Below are 25,089 nucleotides of genomic sequence, written 5' to 3' on the forward strand. Positions count from 1 at the left end.
CTCAGGGTGAAATTTCCAGTGAATTTATTATCTCCCAATGCCCTTTGGACTGCTTCCCACCATCAAACACCATGGCAGCACTCGGAACAGGAAGAAATACATTAACTGGAATCTGATCGTTTTAAAAGGTTACAGCTGCCCAAATATAATTTAATTTCATACTTGCCCTTTGAGGGTTTGGTGTATATTTTCATTTTATGACTGCAAATGATAAAGCTCTTAAGATTCCAGGCAATAAAAAGAAAAAGGGGGGAGAAAGTATTTTAAGGGTTAGAAGTCTATTCAGTTCATAGTCAATGAGCAAAGTGACAAATCAGCTTTTTTTTAATCTAACATTTCCTGATTTTTTTTAAGTATTCATTCCTTTCTACACTTGATCGTGAATACCTTTTAGTGAAATCAAACCAGTAATGCCACACAGCGTGATACGAAAGAAACATCTGACGTAAAAGTACCTCCCTATCCTACATCCATTAAGGACCTGATTCAGAGCAGCAATTAATGTGAAGTGAAATGAAGTTATCTGAATGAAGCAAAGCATAAAAGAAAATAATCAATCAGACTTAAGAAAATGCTTAAATTTAAGCATAACACTCTGAGTTTTAACTGGGTAGGCCATGGCTCATTTTAGAATCTCTTCTTCTCCAACTTTTACTGTCTGAGCTGAGGTCATGTATACAAGTTCATCTACCCATGCCCACACAGTATGATAAAAACCAGGGTACCCGGCACTGCTTTTGAGGCAGCATTCAATTTGGTCAGAGTCCCACGCCTGTGCAATAATGAAATTCTAATGCACAAGTATAGGGGTTATGATATCCTAGTACACAACACGAAATGCTGGGAAATTATGCTCATTCTCTCTATTTCCCGCTTCAAAGTGAAAGCAAGCACCATGCACTGAAACACAAGCTCCACACAAATGTGAGAGTGGCCAGCTTGTACCAGAGGTAGGAAACACTGAGTACTCACATCTTTCACTGTATCCAATGAAAACTGAGTTACCGAATGAACGCCACCTCACCATCAAACATTCTGATACAATTTTGATGACTGTTTCCTTTCCACAAAACTAATCACAGGAAAAATAAAACAGCTGTGGAAAGGAGGAAGGATTAAGTGTGAATGTCATATATCCTATTTTCAAAGCCACCGTAAGAAATTAATTATTCGTGGGCTCCCAAATCCCTTCAGGCCTCTTTAAAAACCTTATCCAAACACACATATTATTACTTTCACCACCAGTGTATCAGACCAGCACAGAGCAAGAAGCAAGGCTGCCATGATAATGGGAATGGGATGAGTAGGGTATATTGGCCTAAACCAAACTATAGTCCAAGACAGTTATTGATGACACAGCAGGAGAGTGAGTTAAATATAAGCTATACATACATGACATACTGCTTACCCTAAACATCAATAAGCCCAAGTTTGTAAAGTAAATGTTGGAACACTGAACAAATACTAATGCAGAACTACTGTGGAGAAAGCAAGAGATCATGTAAAGACAGTTTAACCTACTACAAAACGTAGTATGCCTATTAGTGTTTCTATTGTGAATTTTCAAATTTTCAGAAGTTCAGAGTTTAGCGGTAAAATCAACATCGGAGATAAAATAAGGACTTCAGCCATGTTCTTTTGCCAAATTCAGCTAGATCCATTTGGTTCCCTTAATGAAATAAATATGCTGCTGTATTCTATGGTAATGGCCCAAAACACTTTAGTAACACTCTCACAAGCTGTAATGTTTTGGTGCATTAACGGAGAACACACTGCTATAATCTGTAAAGTGTTGTGAGCCATGAACGGGGGAAAAAAAAATAGGAAAAGAGAAAGAAAAGGCTTTGTTACTGGATGCTATTTTCACACTCCAGTGTGGAGAGAAGTGTAACCTGCAGAGTGGACACTTCACCTTCTGAAGGGCAGAAAGCCGCTAGCCTTGCTGCCCAGGTGTGCTGGGGGACAGCCAGCCTTCCCCAGCATGGTACCTGGGGGAAGGCACGCAGGGACGCTGCTTTTCAGGCCCCTGAGTGTATCAGGGATGGGGATGGGTACCAACCCTCATGGCACCCACGTCTCTGAGGGATTAACCTCATTCCCTTGCACGCAAACTGGCCATCCCAGGCCCCTTTGGGAGAAACAGAAACTGTACCTGTAGGAAGGAGCTGAAAAAAGCCACTCCCCGGCAGTCCCCAAAGACAATTTGACTTCCTCAGTATGCCACAAACAGATTGCCCCTGTCAGCCGCTGCTGGTGCAGTATGTGGCACAGCTGTGGTTACTAAACCAAAGTACAGCTCGCAATATGGCTAGAAGATTCTGCTGTAATGCAGGTTTTAAATAGAGAGAGCAATGACTCTAAACAGCAAGATGCAGAGGTGCAGACATAGCTGGCAAATGCTTTTAAAAATCTGTTTCTACTACCATGACAGCGTTTAAAACTTTCTTATTGCTTTCCTGTTGTATTGATAAACATAGGATACTGATTTCAAAGCTTCTCACACACTGACTTTTAAAATGTTTTTCTTTCCTGTATACATGCTTTTAATTGTGCTTTTTAATTTGATTTGTATGTGTGTCCATTAGGGAAAGACAATTCACACAGCAGCTTGCTGACAGCCCTGGTCTCCATAATTCTAGAGTTTGTAGATAGATGACTTAACAAATTTGCAGTATGTTTCTGGTTGGGTAAGTTATCTGTGATGTGACCAGTCTGTATGGCTTAGGGGTTAAGGAATCCAAACCCAGTAGTCTGCAATACTTTTCTCCTCAGCTATCTAATGAACAGACAGGAACAGAAACAGACCATTGGAAAAAATGGCAAACAAATAAGTCAGTTCTGCAAAGTGAAAGGAATGCTTAAAAGTTAGTCTAGGAATTAGACTCCAACTCAAGAGACCAGCAGAGCTCATGTGGGTTATGAACATAAAAGCTAGTCCTTGAGGACTGTTAGGAGCTACAGGTACTGTTGCCTCCCAATTTTCTTGTTCATATTGATCTTACAAAATCCTCTGGAGTGGAAAACATTAAGAACCTCCGAAAGGAGAAAAGAAATTTGAGGAAACAGCCTAGGTATTGGGGAAATAATTGCACTCTGACTTAACTTCAGGAACAGGCTTATGGTGTCCAGGTACAACAGAATTATTAAGTTTAACACTCTGAAAGTTACATCTCCAGATACTATGGTATCTTCTATTGAGCTAAGTTCAATTAATGACTTTGGAAATAGAACATGCATCCTGACCTCAGTGGTTTGTCATCTAATGCTTAGATCTACAGTCTACATTAACTAGGTATTTCACAGTTTCAAACTGTGCCTAATATTAGCCTACATTCATAAAAGATGCTAAAATAATCCTGGCTGGTAACAGTCAACCCTGGCAAGGAATCAGACATATGAAAGAGAGGATGAGAATAAAAGCACAAGAACTTTTAATGGCTTGCACTGTTCCTGCTGTATGAAATTTGTATCACCGGCCAGTGATATTCTCCCCGTGTACACATTTACTATGCTGTTGGTTTATTTCCATCCCATTCTGCCTTGTCAATTGGAAACTACCTAAAACTTTACAGAAAAAGGGACGGTCATAAGCAAGACTGTAGTAAGAAATAAGACATAAACTGAAAATCTTACACATTCGTATATTATACCAATCTGCACCTAACAACAAACGACATCGTATGACCTAGGTACAACAAAGCTAGCAAGATTTCAAGGGAGATTTTCTTGTGTTAACTTTTGAGATGCATGAAACGTAGTAATTTAATTTGTGGACCTAAGGAGTAAGTGAGTGTCAGTAAGTAGTTAGTTTTGTGTAAATCAGCTCTTCTCACTGTTCTTATTTGTAGCATTGTTCCGCAAGCTCTGAAGAGTGTGCATGTTAGTGATTTGCAGTTTTCCTGTGTGTTTGTCTGTCATGATGTTCTGCTGAGGCACTGTAAATATGCACTATTGGCAGAGCTCAGCATGAAGACAATGAATTCCAAAAATATCCAGAAAAATTCACTAGTCTGACTGCAGCTTTCATGTTTTACAGGAGGCCCATAACCCCCCAGCTTATGGCTTCAGAGTGAGTCCCCCTGCAGTGAGCCAAGCCCCACTCAGTGTGGTTTGCAGTTTCCCCCTCCTGCCTCCCCGGACCGTTTGCTCAGGATTATACAATCTTATTTGCATGATTATATAATCTTCTTTTCAGCAACATCCCTCTGAAAAGAGCAAACAACATAATAGGAAAACCAGTAGTGTAAGCCAACTATTTCAAAACCCAGTGTCTGGAATGCGCAAAGGGCGCAAAATAGAAAAAAAAAAAAATAAATGTTTTTTTTGGTTTTGTTACCAGATTTTTCATACAGACCTTTCCAGGGAGAACTAATTCCAAACGAATGTAAGCCATGAAACACAGCATTCTGTGAAACACAAACACTTCACAGGTTTGCTCTGTTGCCAGTGTAGGGAGGGAGGCATCATTTAGGTTATCTCAAGTTGTATGTACAAAGGTGGCTATTTACTTCTTCCTCAATGCAAGCTACTTCAGGGCACTGTAAGACAATTCTCAGGTGTTTTTTCCCTTCTGGTTTAAGACTCTGGCAGACAGGTGTTGTCACTGCTGCTATTTTGACACAGGTTTTATCCTGCAGCTGGTTGAATTTATAACATTGACACCACCATTCCAACCATCTGAAGTCCCAGTTATATCGCACAGAAGAATAAACGAAGTCTTAGCTGATATATATGCCTCCACTTCTCAAGTCTGCTCTTCTTTCATACACTTCAGACTTTGTCCTAGACAGGACGTTGTGTAAGTGAAGACTGTCATATTCCAATCTGCGAACAGGCTCTTCTGCTGGCTGTTAAAACAACTTACGATGTCAGTTACTTCAGCAATTTTCATCTAAAATTAATGCCTTATAAATAATCAAGGAGTAATCTGCTTCCGTCTGTCAGGCTAACCCCAAAAAGAAAGAAGTGTAACATTTTTGTGAGAGAAAAGAAATTAAGGATGACCTGACCTCGCAAGTGTGCTTGCCAGACAGTTACACACTCTTTCTTGCATGACCTATTTTTCCCTGCTCACACCGCAGAGATGTTTCAAACAAATGGCCAGTAATTCAGACTGCTTGAAACACCCAAACAAGACAGTTGGGCATCTTAATGGCTTTGTCAGGTTTCCAAAAATTTTTAGTGACTTGTTATCTCTTTTCAAGTTGAAATAGAGCTCCATTTATCTAGTCCATAAAGGACAATGTCAAATGTCACGCTTTTCCAGAAATTGTATGGATTATGGTCTAATATTTTGTTGTGTATCACAGTGTGTGAATGGCCCGTGCGAAGAAGTATATCGAGTACATATGTGTAGTATACTTGGTGTTTTAGATATAACACAAACTAACATAGGGAATAACTTATAGCTAAAGAATCTATTTACAGCTTTAAGTAAACCTTCCTATAGTCCAAATTCCAATGCTGAAATACTTTCAACCTGCTTTTGAAAGATGCTCAAAACTATTGCCTATTAAATTCCTGTGAGATTTAGAGAACATCTGTTTCTACTACTAGACTCAGATTCTGTACCAGTTATGAAGATCCGCATGACCTGTAGTATGAACTATTTTAACACCTGTGTTTTTCAACCTTTTTGGTTTGGGAACTCCACAACCTTCTTAGTAGAGACAAAGACCAATGTATCATGATATAAAAGCCTATCTACAACAGGTTAACTTTTCTGAGACAACTTTCAGACCCATTGAAAGTATTAATGGCCCCCTAGCAGAAAATCACTGAATTATACTATTATGAGTATTTAAGGTCACTACAAGAAAAAGACAGAAATGATCATCTTTTGCTAATTCACAGAAGTCAAGAGAAATCTTGAGACAGAGAAAGACAAAAGAAAATGGAAACAGCACAAGAGAAGAGGCAGAAGAAAACCAGAATAAATGTGTGCATATGTAAGACAAGGCGAAGGACTGGGTTTCTTCATGCTTGGGCTTATATGTAAAGAGACAACAATATGAAGCTGAAGGCTGGCAAATACGAAATAACATGGAAAAGACACTGCTTGTGCTATTTCCATTGTCCAAATGTCAAATGCCTTCTGGGAACCTGGGGGTGGGGGGAGGAGGAGTAATAGCTGTATAAGCATCTTGTACCAGGTTCTTCCTAAAGGGGATTTCTTGAAAACTGCTAGGCTCTGATGCTAGCCCATATGGGCTCAGGAAAGTCAGAGAAAATGCTGGCTGCACTTTTTCCAGGCTATTTGCATATGTTCTTTAGTATGCAGAATGTCTCTGTATGTAACTGAATTGTTGTTTTTGCCTCTATTAATACATATGCAAATGAGTCACTACTGCAGCTGTGCTGTATTAATCATATGTGTGCTTCTGTCTGTCTGCCCTGCAGGCTCAGGGTCGGAGGGAGGGGGAAGAGGGAATTCAGTCTCTTTAACCTACAAGAAAACTCACTCATGCAGACAGAGGTCTGCTAGCAAACAGCAGGCCTGAGTTACAACTGGAAGGAAGATAGGCTGGTCATTTTTCAGTCTTTTTCATCTTTCATAGATATGGATGGAATCTGAAAGTTATGCAGAAAGGACTGTTAATCTAGATAAAAAGAATATGCTACCACTGCTAATTCCTTCCCCTGGAGGGCTGGGGAGGGAGTTATAATCTGACAACCCACAGAGTAGCCATGATATTGTTTTACCATGTGTATTTACTGCCTGTAAACGTCCACCGTGCTCAATAAAATACAATGCATTTATATATAGTCTGTCATAATGACTGTCTGTCATAAATTGGTTGAATTCTGATAAAATGATGTAATCAAGATTTCCATTCAAATCTATTTTGATAGAACATAATGAGTTTACCCATAACATTGTATAAGATACTATCAAAGGCAAGTATGGGCTATTTAGACACCAACTACAAAGCACATTTACCCACCATGAACAAGATTTATTTGAGCTGATATGTTTTGTGGTTCATGCTTTTACACAATTCATCACAATCTCTAGATCTCAGCTGGTATCCAGAAAGTGAGGACTAGTTGCATCCTGGTGTTATGAGGCTTGCTTTTGAGTTAATTGGGAGGATCTTTCTCTGTTTAAAAACATAGGGATTGCTCAAAAATGCTCTTGGCAATCAACGGGCCCTCAACCCACACCTTAGTTATACAGTTTAACAAATATTTTTAAATCATCACAAAGACTTTGTAAGTAAGAAATACTAGAAAGTTCAAATTTTCAAAGACAACTTACCCCACACCCACATAGAGATCTTCACCCTGTTTAGATGGTTGTAGCTTCACTTACATGAAGAGTACTATGCCCCATTTTTCTAGCTGAAGAACTGGACCTAGGTCTTCAGTGATCTCTTTTAGAATGGCCATCTTGGCTACTCATTTGCAGAACAGGTGGTGAGTATCTAGTGGCCAACACATTCACTTACAAAGCCAGAAACAAGTGGTGGACAGAAGTAGGGAATATAGAATCCGCCTGAGCATAGGAATTTTAAAAACCATTTAAAAGGGCAACCAACAAAAACGTATACATATTATGTTGTTTTATTACTCCTATTATTACCATTATTTGTGATGGCCATCAGAAACAGCATAGCAATACACTGAGCTAATGGCAGATGGACAACTGCCATCTTTTGGTTATGCTAGTGAGAAGTGTTGCTTTTCATGTACTTAGCTGTTTTTTTCCCCAGATGTGTGTGCTCACACTGAAAAACTAATTCTACTTTTTCATGCTTAAGTGGATTGCATGAGTATTATAATATTGCAATTAAACTGTGGACTAATGATTCATTCCCTACAAATTAAGTCAGAGTCCTATTAATGAGAACAGGTAAAGTAGAAAAGCAAACAGTGAAAGGATACTGACTCACTGTTGAAAAGCCAGCTTAAATGGTATTTAAAGGTAGACAGTGCCCAACAAATAGAAGGATAACCTTGCACTGCTAAGAAATGGTTTACCTTCTTGTACGCAGAGAATTGGTTATAGTAGTAACCCAAAGAGGTCATGAGTGTAGATTGCAAAGTAAATGAATAATGGATAAAGTATTGCCGTCTCTTGGCTACATTCCATAGAGACAATAATGGGGCATCAGACTTTTCTTCTCAATCAGAAATAATTCGTATGTCTTTGCAGTGCTGGCAAGTTGGCTCCCCAATACAAGGAAAGAATCAAGCTCTTAGTATTCAGATGTATCACTACAGTATTCAAACAGTTTTTTCAGGGTCTTCTTTCACAGATTTGAGGCATTGTAATACTGTAAGGCCAACTGCTTAATCTAGTCAAAACTGGTTATGTCTGGAGATTATAGTAAGAAATCAGAAAGAGAGATGACAAAAAAAAAGAAGTTTGACAATTAATGCATGAAAATATAGTGCCATTTCTTTAAGAGAGAAGGAAAGTTCTATCATCAGCAACATTTCAAATGAAACTTAAGGAGATACTTCAGAGAAATAACCTGAACAGTCACATGGAGAGATGTAGCTCATCTCTGTAATGGTGCAGAAGCCAAAGGGAAGCTAGCATGTAAGAAAAAAAATGGCATCTGACTGAGCAGGCAGTCCTTATACTTTATTTTTGTTTCATAGGCAACAGATGTTTTATGTAATACTCATACGACCACTGGAACAGTCTATCTTCTGATCAGTCACTGTATACTTGTTAAATAGCTCTATCCTTTCCGTTTCCTTCAAGTAAAACAAACATGGAGACTACAGATAATTATATCTAGAAGCAAGGTTTTCCAAAGGAAAATTTGTAATGAGTCAGACACCTAAGTAACAGCAAGATGAACAACTTCGAGAAGCAATCAAACTCTGAATGGGTTTAATTCTTCTCAAAATCTAGCCACTTACGTCAGTGACTGCACCTGGCCCAAATTCTTCTACAAATGTGGTCCAGACAACGTATGCTAAATTCCACTGAAATTCAGTCCTTGGTATGTATCTTCCCAAACCACTGAGAAGAATAGGTTTGTAGTAAGAAAAAAAAATTGATCCAAGTACTTAACGAATAAAGTGCAGACTAAAAAACTTGGCGAAATTGTTTTTCCAGGTATGTTTGAGGTCTAAATCTGCTCATCATCTTTACACAAATAGCTAAGAGAATCAATCAGGATTCTTCAAATGGCAGGTCTTCAGAACTGAGACCCAGCTAACGCTTTCACACTCGTATGCTGACATGAGGTTCTCTTCATCTGTATAGTGACAGGTTTGGTCATAATATTGAACACAATCTCCAATAATCATTATGTCCAGTTTCATACTAAGATGAAGAGGGAAGAAAGTTTGAATGTGGGCACTCAAAACTTTTTGGGGTGTTTTTCCAAGAGTAGATGTTTGCAGGAAGTCTGTATTACATCAGACTGCTATACTGTTTTGACAGGACACAAAATGTCCATATAGTAACACTACACGGGCAGCTGTCATTATACGTGCAGCATTATCTTTCAATATAGTTATGGGTATATACAGCATTTGTATTACTGCCAATTAATCAGTCGTTGCCACTATTTGGTTATCAAACAAACAATCTGGGAACTCTGAATCATTCACACTCCCCATGGTGCAGACTCCTCTCAATTTTCAGATCAGGCGATCAGGTCCTTTGCTTCCTAATGCTTAGAAAGCACTCAGGAATTACTTTTTTCTCTGAAAAGAAACCACCAGATAGCATTTTATACAGAATTTGCTCATACTTCTGGAAACATCTATTTTATACTAGGTATACTGAAGATGACCCGTTATTAGAATAATCACTCCAGTTTACTTTGTGCAAAACTTGTTACATGGTATCTATGCTTACAGCTTTAAATGCTGATCTTCAAGATGGAGGAATTTCATTTCCTCATCTGCTGAACCATACAGGAAAACATCATGTTCATATATGGCATACAGCAGTACTTTTGATTCATTAGCCTTACTCAGTGAAACAGTGGCAAGGCTACATTCAGTTTTGTTCTTGCTCTTTGAAACAGAATCACCATGCTGCGTAACTCCTGAAGAAGAAGAATATATGAAATTTACAGGGGGAAAAAACATAAGAAACTCACATGCTAACCAAGAGGGATTTTACTGCAATGAGGGTGCATTTTAAAATTACACTTCACACAATGTTTGGGACTGAATCTTCTCATTAATGGAGGAAAGCTAAAATCTTTCTTTTCAAGTGGCATTTATATCATTAAATGTGGGTATGAATGAGTATGCAGGGCTGATAGACAGCCCTTTATCAGAGAACACATTCAAGCACACATCATGTTAGTTCCAGCTTCTCCAACATGGCCCCATCCATCTACTCCTTTTGTGACATCTAACAATGTAAGTTTTAGTTTCCATTCTTATTGAGTCATTAGTCTCTCTGTGGATACTGGAAATAAAGACAATCACATATGGCTAATTGTGGCAGATATCAGATGACAGAATCTGTATACCCCAGTGGGGACTCAAAGGCAGGGAGAGAAACAGAGGGCTTCAGATTACAAACCCGTCAGTGGGAATCAACAGGGCATTTCAAAATGAGAGATTACATTTTCACTGACAAAGAGTATCTTTGCCACAGGAAAACAATCAGGTGTTAGGTGTTCTGCAAGTACAGTATGCATTTCATTTAGAAAAAAGAAAAGTCAATTTTGACAATCAGGGATAAAAAAGTACTTCCTGTTGATCTCACAGTACACTACTAAAGCCATGCCCTGACATAAAATTCTCTAATGAAATAACAAAGGGATGTTTATGGCTATACAAACAAACAAGAAAAATTCCTTGGCTTTGTCTTCACAAAGATAACACTGTGTACCAAATTCTGCTGGGAGCAACAAACTAAGCATTGTGTCAGGTTCTTTGATCTCCCCTGAAAACTACTGCTTTCAGTATACAAAACCTGAAAGATGAGTGATAGAGAGGATAGCAAAAGAAGAAAAGAAGGAACATTGTACTTTTCTGACCTTCTACTGTCTGATGACCAGATGACAGAGAGTTGGTAGGGAACACTATGGTTATATGTAATGAAGGGGAACGTCTGAGGTAAGAAGAGTTCCTCCTTGAAAGAGACTATAATGGCTGCACACTCACTCATGACATTTAAAGGTGGTTTTGGATCAGTTCTTCATGACATATTTCATGAATGTTTCTTCATGACTGAAGAAACAGTCATCACTGAGTTCAACTGGATTTGAACAGAGTTTGGAAGGCACAATCCTTCCAGGCTAGCAGCTATGCTAGATTCAGCTCCACTCATGTCAGCATGGGTGAGTACTATATCATGAAACCTTTCTCAAAGCACATCTAGCCTAACTGACTCTTTCAAATGACACCAGAAATTAAGATGCATGTCCAATTTCTATTAGACAGGTTGTGGCTCTAGCTAAAAATCACTGTTAAGAAATCACTGTTAAGATGTGAAGAAAGACAACTTTAAATTTTTTCCAGCATATGCACACTCTTAAGAGATCAAGTCAAAGATGTGAAGGAGTCTACAGAGTTAGTAATTTGAACTTCTCCCACTGACTGGCTGCCAAACTCTCTCTGTAATTCCAGACTAAATAACATGCAGCAAAACAACATAGGTGAATTCAGTCAATACTTTCATTTTAATGTTCTCTTTGCACAGAAACAAGAGGCCTTTGAAGTTTTCAAATTTTCCACAACCTAAACTCATCTTAAGATACTTATGAAGTCAGTCACATTTGCACAAAGCCCACCTTTTTATAAGGAAACTGTCATTGTGATAAAGCCTATTTTAATCAGAATACTTCAGCACACTGCATACAGCAATACAGCCCAAAGCTGGTCCTGAAATGAAAGTAAACCATCCTCTCAACTAACTGGAGCACCGGTGCATTATTTTAGGACTAGCTTGAAAGACCGTAAAAATAAGGAGAATGTCACTCAGAATTCTAGTTTCTCATTGATAGCCAGCTTCATTTTTGTTTTTCCTTTTTTCCCCTCTTTTTTCCATATGTGTGTTCATGTGTGTTTAGCACATGATGAGCATGATAAGCACTTTATCAATACTGACACTACTCCTCAAAATTCATTTCAGAGGGATGACTTTCATGGCTCCCATGATTCCTAAGCCGTCTACGGGATTTGTAACTCACAGAATCAGAAACTAACACACAGACAGTGTAGCTTTTCATACAAAGGCACAATAGGAATGAATGTATTAACCTCTGTGGTGCATGGAATGTGTCAGCTTACACACTGGCAGCTATTTCTGTGAAACTCAGCTAACTTCCGCTGGCTGTGTTAAAATAAAAAAAAAAAAATATCTTCCCCAGAACTATGTCCCACGCTCTCGTATGCTGGCCAAACTGAAATATTTGATGTTGCAGAGAGTCTACTCCATACTGATGCTGGCCAAACTGAGTTTGAGAATGCATTTTAGAAGTACTGTTTATAAATGCTAAGCTTTTTCAAGCAGGTATAAAGCTCTGCTTTTCCATGTGACTTGGCAAATAATGAGTGGGGAGACGAATTAGCAATGAAGAGTATGGGATTTTTTTTGTTTCTGCAGAAGAGTGTCAATCCAGACTTTGCAGAACTAGAGATGATTTGGATCTTCATTTCATTTTAGTCCCAAATTTTACCCAGCTTCATCCTACCAGGAAAGCATACATGGCAGGTAACAAAATTCAAACTGTGGACATGAACATCACATTTGCTTAATTCCAATGACTTGACAAGGGCTGATCAGGAATATCTGAGGAACATCTGCACCGCCGTCATTAAGACCCATGGACACCCTAATACCTCCAAAATTTAGAATGATATTGGGAGTTTTGAATCAGATACATATGGCTATCAGGCCAACCCTTTCACGTAGCTCAAAAAAAATTCTTTAGTATCTTTCCACCTGTTTTCTAATTGCCTATGTTAAATTAGTATAATCACTAATTATCTGCACTACAGCAGTGCCTAAAATGTGCTGGGTACCATAAAACACTGTAGAAGGGGCCAGTCATTGCCCTGAAGAGCTTACAGCCTAAAAGGACATAATCACGTTAAGCGACTTTTAAGCAGTTTAAAAGTGCCTGTCAGGACAGAGCTTTTCTGCCCAGCAATACATTTCCTTTCGCTGGTTTACACCTAGCCAGAATTTACAGCCTGCGTCAGAACTATCTAACAGAGAAGACAAGCAAACATACTGCTCTGTGGAAATCTGAAGTATAAACCTAGAAGTAGTTAAATTGACAAGAAAGACACAAAAAGGTAACAAGAAGTTCCCTAAACATAAAAGGAAAACGTATGTGATTTGACGATTATTTTGCTTCAGATGCAAATTTTATGTGAAGAGTACAGAGCAAAACCCCTGTTAATTGCATTGTGTTCAAATGGAAGAGAAAACTGTTTTTCATATTTACTTAACCTTTGCCTCTTCTGCATTGTTTTCGGACTTACCTGCAGTTGGAGTGGGCCTAAGCCTGGTGTTGCTGCGGCAGCAGCTGCCATGGTAGTTGGGATCAGCTGAACGGGGTAAGGGTCACCTAAGTAAGAGAATAATAGAGGCGTCAGCACCTTTTATCTACTCTCCACCTGCAAATTAAAGTCCTGCATTCACTCTTTCCAAAAGCCTTCTTTTGTGTGCCTTGTTGAGGCCTAATGAAAAGCTCTATTGTGCAGCCTTTTACTAACACTCTTTTCACAATTCTGGCTGAGAGAGGAATGTGAATAAAAGGCACAAGCAATTAAGGCGGAAACCTCATCCTTTTTCATGATGTATTTAGGGAAATGGAAAAAAAAAAGTGCACATTGATCAGAAGGCTGCACTTCAAAAAAAAAAAAAAAAAAAGGAAAGAAAGAAAGAAGATGGGGGTGGAGAAGAAAAGGAAAACAGTACAACCTTGATAAGATCACAGCATTAGAAGGGGACAAATTTACAAGCTTGTCCAGAATATGAAGTTAACCAAACTCTGCTCACTGTTAGTAAACTGAGCCTCACACAGATCAGAAATGGCACTCCCTTTCTTTTCGGGGAGTAAAAAAATCTTGCTTTAGTTTCAGGGTTTGATCCTGCAACAGGAAAAAGCACGTGAAGTTAAGTAAATCAGATGCAAGCCTCCAAAATCCCCGCGCCAACTCCACTTCATGACTTGTGATTCAATTTTGCTTCTGAGGGAAAACTACTTCAGTTTTAGTAAGGACTGCATTGTGCTCAATGAGACAAAGGGACCCACTAAAGGTTTAAGAAAAAATTGCAGGCATTTATAAAGAAAAACTACCTGAGATGGCAAAAATCAAAATGGAGACAGGCATGTTTTAATATTATGGAGTGCTCACTTTTGGTCACTCCTTACGTATCTGATTTCTTAAAACAAACTTCATACTAGCCCATCAACAAAACCATTAAGAAAACTGGTAAAAAATAATAAAAAATGTTACATGCACTATAATGCTTCTCTAAATGATAAAATGTTTAAACACTTTCCACTCAAATAAGGATCACCAGAGCAGCGTTCTGTAGTTCTAGTAGCGTGCATGATTTCTGTAGCATTAGAAAAGCCAATTGAAATGAGACTATGGAAAAGGCAGAACACAGTATCAGGAAAATCTACCTAAATGTTCCTGTACATTTCATTAGAGAGGTACATTAGAAGTCTTCCTCCTTTATTGTGCTTTTTTGAGTGAACTGGGGAACAAAAAGATGAATTAAGAAGGCAATGCAGACTGTTGTGTACAATCACTATTAGTTATTATTGAATTAAGTTTATAATGGTATCAAGCCTAAGTTACAGGAGACAGCAAAGGGAAAGAAATTTATCTCATGTTTTTGAAATGTAGAAATAAGTTGTGTTTTGAAATAATTGCTAATGTTTATTTTTTCCTTTTATAATGCAACCTTCTTTACAGAGATCTTTTCATTCAAGCATTTTGATCTCTTGTTAAGAATTAAATACCATAACTTCTAGAAAGGAAGGGCCAGAAAAAAACTGGGCTGGCAAAGCATCTTAACAGATATTTAATTTCAATAACCATGCCTGCTTATATTTAAGAACATCTTAATTGTTTGCTGACTGAAGCCTCACAGTCTTATTAAGGCTGGCCAGCCAAGTAATGGGAATCCAAAGGTCCACCCAGGCATCCCCATTCATAAGTGTCTGCACCAACACCAGGCCATTATTTATTTATTTATTTATTGTCAATGGGCAACAGATTTCCTGACTTGCTTGTTTTTTTTTCCCTAGAGGATGGCATTTCACATGTTCCAGTTGGCTTTAACTGAGTCATCCACTTTCTGTTCCACATCATGGATTGAATTAAACATTTCTCTGACTTGAAATTTTCTGGAGAGGGTCATCTTGTGACCCAAGCAGTGGGCCTTAAACATGTGAAGATATGGAGAAAAAAAGAGATGGTGGTCAAAGACTCAGGGTCAATGGTGTTTAGCTGCTTCTACACCACTAGTAGCTCCAAGGCGAATCCCAGTATCATTCTGAAAGACTCCTCTCTAGAAGAGGACATTTTGTTCAAGAACCAGCCATGCAAGAATATAAAATTATTAATTTCTCAACATCAAAGAAAAGAACAAGGGAAAAAGTTTCTCACTAGAATGTTTATTTTACAGCCCATGAAAATTTGTAGTTAAGAACTATTTGTATTTTACAGCCCATGAAAATTTGTAGTTACAAATTATTTGTATTAAAACATATCACAATATGTATTAAATACATATCACAAGATTAACTTCAATGTACTGTCTCACATTCCCCTTCTCTCTACACGCATGTATAAGCCTCAGACCATCTTCCCACAACTTCATGGGAATTCATAAATCCCACTATTCTCACCTTCCTAAACAGCCAAGCAGATTCTCATACCTCATCTGTTGTGGTAATTCCTATCCTTTACAGTTTGTTTGGCAGATATACCAAGGAGATGCTTGTGACAGAAGAACATGCTAAAGTCTCCATGGCCATGTGAAAACCCCATAGCCACATGCATGGTTGCAACCGCTGGCTTTGGTGGTGTAGGTAACACCTCTGGGACTCTTTAGGAGACCATGCTAGAAAGCAACTACTACACCAATACATGCTAACAAAGTTTTTCAGAATTCTAAGGAAAAAACTCAAATTCATCCTAAAAACAGATTATAGCTGTGCAGAGCTAGGCTCTGCAGTCTACCAGGGGTTTTTTTGTTAGTTCACTCTTCAAAGGGTTTTACATTTTTCCAGTGCTCCAAAACATTTTTAACAAACAGAAACAACAAACAAATCTGAAAGGCTTCTGTAACGTATAATGAATCTTTGCATTGTTATGCTTTGGTAATGTCCTCTACTATCTTGTGCTTATTGTAGGAGTTCAGCGATTCTTTTTATGAAGAAAAGTACACTCCCTGCCTGTGCTGCAGCTCTTTCACAAGTGCTACTCACACACAGTATATACCCACATTACTGCTCCCACGGTGCAGACACAGTAGCAGCAAAGCAGTTGGAGGAAGATACAATAACGAGCAGAGACACCATCAGGGTTAGCAGTCCACTGTGTTTGCCCAGGTACAAACATCTAACAAAAGACTGCCCTGTCTGGAGGAACTTCCTGTCCACAGGAGACAAAACACAAAAGAGCAAGGAATATGCTCAAATGCTGTGCTGTGCCGTGCCCTGGGTCACTCAACAGGCCAGTGGGAGACCCAAGATTAAAACCCACAGACAACTCTTCAGACAGTGCCCTTCCCAGGGAAGGATCCAGGCCCTGTATCAATGAGGAGACCAAGCACTTACATACTCACATCACATGGTGCAGGAGCAACTGTCACCCCTTAAAATACTAACAAATGCCTCAAGTCTGCTCTGATAAATATGTACCTCTCACACTTTGCTGTTACTGTAGAACATGATACATCTGTCTACTGCCCTTGAATTTATTCCCATATCAGACTGAAGGTTTTGCCTGAGTAGTTTTGGTTAATTCTGAAGTCTGGGAAATGCATGTCTTAACTATTTCATTACTTCTTCAGAAAATATCATATTTTTAGACGTAAAAAGTTGCTACATTTTTTTCCCAAGCTCTGGGAACATTTCAGGAATGTGAGGCAAAGTACAGAGTTATTAGAAATAGGTATTTCCCAAGCTATTCACAAGTCTGAATCACTGAAAACACCAATCAATTCTCGAACAACTATATTAAATCTCAATTTACAAAATTCACTATTAAGCTACTAACGCACACAGGCAAGAATGTACCTCCCTGCATCTTTCAGCTACCAAAAGAAACCGTTTATGCAGTCCTTTCATGTTCCCAACTGTCTCTCGTTATGTGTGGGCTTTTCTTATAAACAAAGCATCAGAGATAAGTTTTGCTGTTGCTTTTCTTTAGTACACTATATGGTAAAATCGAGCAGGTCAAAGGCTGGGATTTTTGTTGTGAGAGCAAGGTAAAAATTATTTTATTAGCTGACATATTCTTCTCTAATATATGATTGTTTCCCAGCTACTAAGTGATATAATTTTGAAAAAGAGAATTATTCAAGATTGACTACATGCAAAGAGCAGAAGGACGTATGTACTGGTGATACAGCACCTAAAGAAGTGAATGGGATGTGTCAGCCTGAGGGAGCTGATGGGGTGTATTAGAGGTGTTGGTACGAGCAAAGGAGAACACCAGCGGCTCAGGGAAGAAAGAAGGCAAGGCTGAACCCTCAATTCCATGCCAATTCTGTATTTCTCTATCCTTCTTTTGGTCCATCTTCCACAAACATACCCAGAACCTCTTTCCTGATAATTTATGCGCTGCAACTTCTTTCAATTTCAAATCACACCTTCATCCTTGCCCAAAAAAATCTTCCAAGATCTTGCTTACAAGAGGATTTTTCATGAAGTACATTCACTTCTAAACCACTCTTTCTATGAACTCTCCCTATCATCCTCCACTGAAAACACTTTTCTGCGAAAGTAAGTTGTGGTACAGAGCCAAGTGGACATCGTGTCCCAAAACGCAAAATAACAACCCTGTGTTCAGGAACTCGATTTTCAACTGACTAGCTACTAAGCTTATGGACATTAAATGATTGTACACTTGTGGAAATACAACAGTGGTTTTTAAACCATTTATATGTTTTGCAAAATTTTATCAAAGGAGTTTAGTAAGTTAAAAAACATTAAGACTTTTTTTTAAAAAGAGAAAGGAAAGCATGGGAGCTAACATTATGTGTGTTGTACCATTCACTTAAACTCGTAAGATGCTTTTTGTATTCCTTTTTCTGTCACTCATTTATTCTCCTTCATGGTGTAATCCCCACTAGAGTCTTGTCTTGTCTTGCCTCCTGACAGGCTGCAAGCTCTTCAGAGCAGGCACAATTGTCTGACTTGCTACATAAATCAAGTTACATGCTAATGTTAAATTATAATGTTTTGACAGGATTTTTAAGTTGAACCTGATTATATGAAACAATAGAACACTCTGATTTTTTTCCTGATATTTTCTTCTTCAAAAAGAAATTATACCAGAAGAGAAGTAGGGGGTTTATTTCCCATGATTTTTTTAAACTTATTGTTTTCCTCCTATCTGTCTTTCAGGGACAGCATGTGAAAAAAGTTGGAGGTCATGGAAGGAGAAGAAAAAAAAGAAAACTGTAAAGAATATAAAGAGTATGAAACACAAGTAAATTCTTAAATTGTAATTTCCAAAACCAGTATGCTAAACTAAATTCCATGAAAAATACCAGAATAAACACTTCCTTATAGTACATTCTGATGAATGAAAAGGAATTCTACATTATCTTCCCCCCATTTTTGACAAGCTCTAGAAAAAGCCACAAAAATTTTACACTCAATTTATCGCTTAAGTATAGTTATAATGAATAAACACAGCTGATGGCTAGCTGACAGGTAAGCCAATGCATCTCTTCTCACCACTTACTCATTCTCATGCTCATCACCATCTTCCTTTCTTTTTTTTGTGTGATGGTGGACATGTAGTGAGGGTAATGGGAGGCTGTGAAAGACATGAGCAATGTTCCCTGACTTCTGGATCTAGACATTAGAAAATTAGACAAGTAAGAAAGAGAGTATGAAGAAGGTATCACCAAGGGCTTCCAAAAAGAGATCCAATCTGGTTCCCTGATTTTCTTTGAGAATAGTTCAGGACAGCATTGACTGAGTGCTGCCTACAAGGGATTAGCCTATTTTGCATTTTAGAGAAATAATTCAGTCTACAGAAGGGATGGCTTTGGAGGGACCTAAAAGCAGCCTTCCAATTCCTATGAGGAGCTGATCTTGTTGACAGGGCCAGGCTCCTCATGTCAGTGTTTGGTTGAAGGACAAGAACCAATGGACATAAAGTGAATCAAGAGAGGATCAGATTTTCCCCATGAGGACAGCCAGATGTTGAAAGAGGCTGTCAAAACAGCATTGTGCAGTCTCTGTCCTTGGAGGTTTTCAAGCCCTGACTGAATAAAGCTCTGAGTAATCTGGTTTTATCTCCTAGATGACCCTGCTTGGAAGAAGAGGTTGGACTACAGACCTTCTGAGATCCCTTCCAACCAGAATAATTTCCAACCAGAATAATCCTATGATTTCCAGGGTGCCCTTTTTTTATATATACCTGTTGAATAAATGACAGTTATTCAAAAGCTCTAAGTACCAAGGAAAGCTAATATATTTTCACAGAGGTTTGTACGCACTCATGAATTTAAAAATCAGGACTTTTATTTGGTTGCCCAACTATGAATAATATAACACCAGACATCTTTTATGGCCTAGAAACTGAACTGAAACTATCAGCATATTTTCACAGGACACCATTATTTTGCTTGTCTGTTTTGTTTTTATTAGCATTATTGTGAGAAGCCACACAAAGATCAGGGGCTATGGGATTCTTTCAGTTAGAAATAGTCTTTAGCTGTGTTGTTATTTTTTGCAGTCTTGATGCCTTCCATTGCATTTGCAGCATTACAGAAGTGACACATTCTCATGTATGCTAAAAGGCAGTTGTTACCAAAAATTCCTCCTTCTTGCTGTTTCTATCCACAATGCTATTACTCTTTTCTTATCCTGGGGGGAACATGAGGGTTTAGTCATATGCTCATTCTTTTCTGAGGCATAAACAGTAGCCCTGAAAGATGACTAGCATCTTTATAAAGAAGCTACAGTATGTGGTCCTCACAACACATGGTTCCTATTTTTGTCATTCTGATAAAAGCATAGCAATGTCAATATTTTTTTCTTCTGATTTGGTGACTGTCAATGACCTGTATGTCAGCTGATACAGCTGACACAGTTAAATCAGAAATTAGCACTCAGTCTCTTTAGAAGCCAGACACATGGACACTGAGCAAAGAAAAATTATAAGACAGTCCACATGATACTTCGTTAAACAATGAAACATGTGACTGACTAAAAAGCAGAGATACATCAGCAAATTTCCCTGAGGAAGTTTATGGTATTTAACTCCTAAACATTAATTTTATTGTACTCAATGAGGAACCAATTAACTGAGAGCTTCATTTTTATTGGACATCGGAATTATTGTTCAGAATATAGATGAACAGTAAATCCAGCATGTTTTAATTTTATTAGGCTTGGCTTGTTCGTCTCACACATTTTTGCTGATTTTAGAAGGTAACTAGATATTTCATCAATAACTTTGTATGCATTATTTTATTTAGAATACTTCCAGCAGCAATGAGCTGATATGTAAGACACATACAATGTACCTATTATATACTCAGATTTTTTCCCCCCTAATTGGATATGGTTGAAATAGCGATTAAAGAACTTTCAGAAAACCTCGTGTTGATGACATCTGACTGGGAACACAATATGACTTGTTACAACAAATTATCCACAGGGGAGAGAAGGAATGAGCAAACAAAAACAATTCTTGTTTCCAAAATTTGGTGTATTTCCATAAAAATAACATAGATATCAGCAAATAAAAGGCTACCTAGATGATTTCCTGAAAATTTGCAAATAACCTGGAAAATATATTTGGGGTAAATTCCACTTCCAAAAATACACTTAGTAACTATTGTTTCCTGAGAAAAGAAAACAAATCCTAAAAATCTCCATGTAATTCAATTTCATGTACATCTCTGTTTAAAAAACGAAGTACGCTATTCTTTGTTCTCCAAAGAAGCAGCTATCTGGAATTCAACAGCTTCAATCATATTGAAAAAGCTCAGGACCAGTATAACATACCACACTGCCATAAGCGGCTAGTCAACATTTCACTTCCTTTTTAACATGATCATCAAAAACTTAAATAAGTGATGGAGTGCGGTTTTCAAAATTAATCTTACTTAGCACCATTAATTAGGGAGGACCCATCTTCTTTACAAAGTTTGGGCTATTCTGTGTCTTTTAGTGGAAAGCTAACAGTATTGCAAATGTAGAACCACAGAAGCAGCACAGGGGAAGCATTCTGTCCTGGCAGATTCTGCTACTTGCACTTCTTGAAGAACACCCAATCTAGCACTGTCCTCAGCCTAACTCCTGCTGCCTTTTCTGCAAATAGGTCCCCAGAAGCAGCCCCTTTTGCTTTCCCAAATCTTTATTTCATTCCCTTTATTATCTCTTATACATGAGAGACAATCATGCCTTAATATTCCACATACAAATCTACACATATGTGCATTATACATACGCACGCTACCTACGACTAAAGAGCAGCCTGCTCTGAGGCCGAACTATGCAGTTTTTAAAGGGCACAATACAAAACTTCTTTTCTTCTATCACTTATACTGTTTTTATACTGTCAAAGCACTTCACAAATATTAATTAGCTCTAAATAAATTCTAATTATTTCTAAGAGTGGCCCTAGCAGATCTGTATCATCTGGTGCGAAATCTGACTTCAGTGAAGTCAACAGCAACAGCTCCTCAGACCTCAACAGAGTTGACATATCACTCGCCATTGCTAAAACGCTGGGAGTCATGCATGTTATCTAGCAAGTATCACAAGTGGAGCTGAACTAGTAATAGCAGTAGTAACAAATGACAGGGTTAAGGAATGCTGGCTGAGAATAAAAGGAAAAGGGTTAAATGACCTGAGCCAATCCGCATACCCTAAACGTGGGAGAAGCTTTGCCACAGTTTGGGAAATGCAGTAATCGGGCTCTGTGTGGTTTCAACATCAGCTGAAACAGAAGGTGCTCACCTGCTGCTAAAACCAATTCATATACTTCAGATACTGGCGTTAACTCCTAACATCTGCTCATGCCACAGGTCATTAACACAGGTAACACCCCACTTTGAAACATCAACTCTATAAAGAGATTTGCATTATACATCTATATAAATATTATGTATTATGTATATAATTAAATACATATAAAGAGGTTTGCATAAAAAATGAAATTCTTAAATTCCAAACAGCACACAGTGAATGGAAAACCAGGCATGTAGCAAATAAGTAGGTAATCAGCACTTTTCTTGCTATTGTGGACAATATAGTCCATCAAATACTGCCAATTTATTTTTCTCATACGAAAAAAATGCTTTGGTTGTGAATAATAATATTAAATATTTTACACACCACGCAATTATATCTAGGTATGGAGGTTAAAAATCAACTGAAAGCATAGATCATGAATCTTATTCTCAAATAGAAATGTAATCCTAATAGAAGTTCCTCCCTTTTTCTCTGCCAACTTTACCACCACACAATATGCCATAGAGAAAAAAGGGGAAGTGTCAACTTGTGTAAATTGTCCCTTATGTAATGCAAACCATCTGTTTAAAAAACAAAACAAAATGAAAAACCAAGCCACTCCCAAGTATGAACTGCTACGGAGAAAAAGAAAGAAAAGGAAATTTACTACATCGAATTTGAAGCCAAAGACCATGACCTGCCATGTAACTATGGAGAAAATATTTACCCCTCTCCTCCCTCTATTTACTCAATTTTGCAAAATATTTGGCGAAGTATAAGTGAAAAATTTGCTCAGCACGTATTAGAAATTGATATTGTATTCTTCTGAGCATTTCAGCCATATAGAATGTTTCCAATGAGGTAAGAACACAAGCAGAGAAATCTTTTCGTTTTCAGTAACAGACAGAATAGCTCTCACACAGTGATGCCACCACTGGGTCGGAAGGTCCCTGAGTCCGCAATCACTGGAACCTGGCAAAGTATATGGGGATAAAGTATCGGTATACTCTTGCCTTGTTCTTCTCTCTTCTTTAGGTATCTGCCATGAGAGGAATCTAAATGGACCTCTGCTATGAACTGATACGATTATTTCTATGTTTTCTTCAGTCAAATCCTCAGAAAAGCAAGTATGTGTAGAGAAAACAGTACTCTTCCTTTCCACAGTCTCTCTCTGGATAAGTCATTAGTCTGTTGGGAAGCACGGGCTGAGGAATCCTACCACATACACTCTCTGAAACCGCTGGGAGATGTACGTTTGACCCTCTGTTGCTCTAAGATGGACAGAATCAGAAAGCACTGAGTAAGTTACTTTGGTTTCATTCATAAGCTGAATGAAAGAAAAATAGCAGTATAACTAGGTATTAATCATTTTTTCTCTTTCACTGACCTCGAGGCTTGATCACACATTCTCTTCCAGCTGTGTGCTGGCTGAAGAGGCCGCCATCTCCAATCACAGCCCCCTGCCAAAGGTTACCACTGTGACCAAGCTGCTTGTTTAATCACTTCCCAACATGTTTCCATTAAAATGAGCCAGCTCAGTTTAAGCAATTTTAACAGAAAGTTCTTGCTATCCCAGCCTGGATAGAAGAAAGTTAGGGAGTGCTTAATCAAGAAGCTTGGCCAGTGTGTCAGAAGTAAGAGGCACGGTGATGAGCAACCGGAGACAGTTATCTCTTCAGCTACTTGGCCTGCAGACAGAAGGCAGCAAGTAACCCAAGCATCAGGTGTGACCGATAGCACAACTGACTAGAGATGTGCAGTGCCTTAGATGACATGCTGCTGATTCTGAGATACCCTCTTGGAGATCTGACTTTTTAAAGAGGCGGGGCACATAACACTATAAATGCCCCTTTGAAAGTGTCTCCAACAGGATATCCATAATCAAGGTACTCAGCATCATTAGTTAGTTATGAAAATATTGGTTGTCAAAACAATTCCCTCTTCCTTCTCCCCCCAATTTTCAGATGTCCCTTTCATTGAGAAAGAGTATATGAAAAATTTCATAGTTCTTTGTTATCTGTGCCTGGAAGTGAATTGTCCCATGGAGATTTTTACCATTCCTATGTACAGATTGTTAGTGCTACTAAATAAACAGAATAATCCCTAGAGAATTCCTATCAGTCAGCCATACAAAATCATTCTGAAAATCTATCAGTTCAGAAAAAAGGGCAGGTTTTCCAAAAGACACGGCAAGATGTAGAAGTGAGGTTCCATTTTCATAAGGTACATAATGATGGCAGTCGAGTAAAGATGCTGGTAGTGGGGTCTTCAGAAGTTCATAGGAAGACCTTGCATCCAAAAGCAAACTCAGTGAAAGTTAGACATTTAATGTACTGAGAAGCTGAGCAAATGAATCTGCTGTATGTTTTCTGTTGCAGTGCTATATTGGCATCCACTTTAGCTCAGATCAAGCTAGCACAGGTGACTGTACTAAAGTTTACAGTACAAACATTTGTTAAATATCCCTGAGACTTAAATCCTAGTGGCTTTGTCACTCTTCAAATGAAGATTTAGTCTCCTAAATCACTCAGGTGCTTTAAAAAATTTTATCCAAAGCTCTCTGGTTTACAATCTACCACATCTTTGCCAGGAGGACTACTACACAGAAGGTCAAGCAGAAAAGTGGGAGAAATATGTTTTAATGGTCTGTCAAAAACGTAACTTGACGTGAACATGTTATAGTTTTAAGGCAGCTACATTTTTCATTGCCACAAGCTTTCTAGGTGAAGCTAAATCCATATATGCTATTTTGTTTACACTAAACTGTGAGTGAAAAGAAAAAATCCTTTGGACTACTTATCACTTTTCCTCAGCTTCTCAGTCAAATTCAGTCAAACATGCCAGGGAATCACCAAACACAAAGCTGTCTTTTTCCACTGGCTTCTGCTCAGCCCTAGACCTTGGCATGTTGCTAATTCCAAGTCTTACTGCCAGAAGCAGCAGCAACTTTGCTCTTTTTCATTTTCAAGGTTACACAAACATG

The 25,089-nt window shown here is 38.3% G+C and overlaps 1 protein-coding gene across 12 annotated transcripts in view; it reads right to left on the reverse strand.

The window, feature by feature from the left end:
• The window catches only part of SOX5 (SRY-box transcription factor 5), a 297,460-nt gene that overhangs the window by 75,089 nt on the left and 197,282 nt on the right, over window positions 1-25,089 (reverse strand). For all 12 annotated transcript variants that reach the window (XM_074871425.1, XM_074871433.1, XM_074871432.1 and 9 more), the window contains exon 8: window positions 13,420-13,505. In XM_074871425.1, coding sequence (XP_074727526.1) covers window positions 13,420-13,505 — 86 coding nt within the window. The remainder of the gene's footprint in view (window positions 1-13,419; window positions 13,506-25,089) is intronic.

This window comes from Strix uralensis, chromosome 5, assembly GCF_047716275.1.
Source record: "Strix uralensis isolate ZFMK-TIS-50842 chromosome 5, bStrUra1, whole genome shotgun sequence".
Taxonomy (NCBI): Eukaryota; Metazoa; Chordata; class Aves; order Strigiformes; family Strigidae; genus Strix; species Strix uralensis.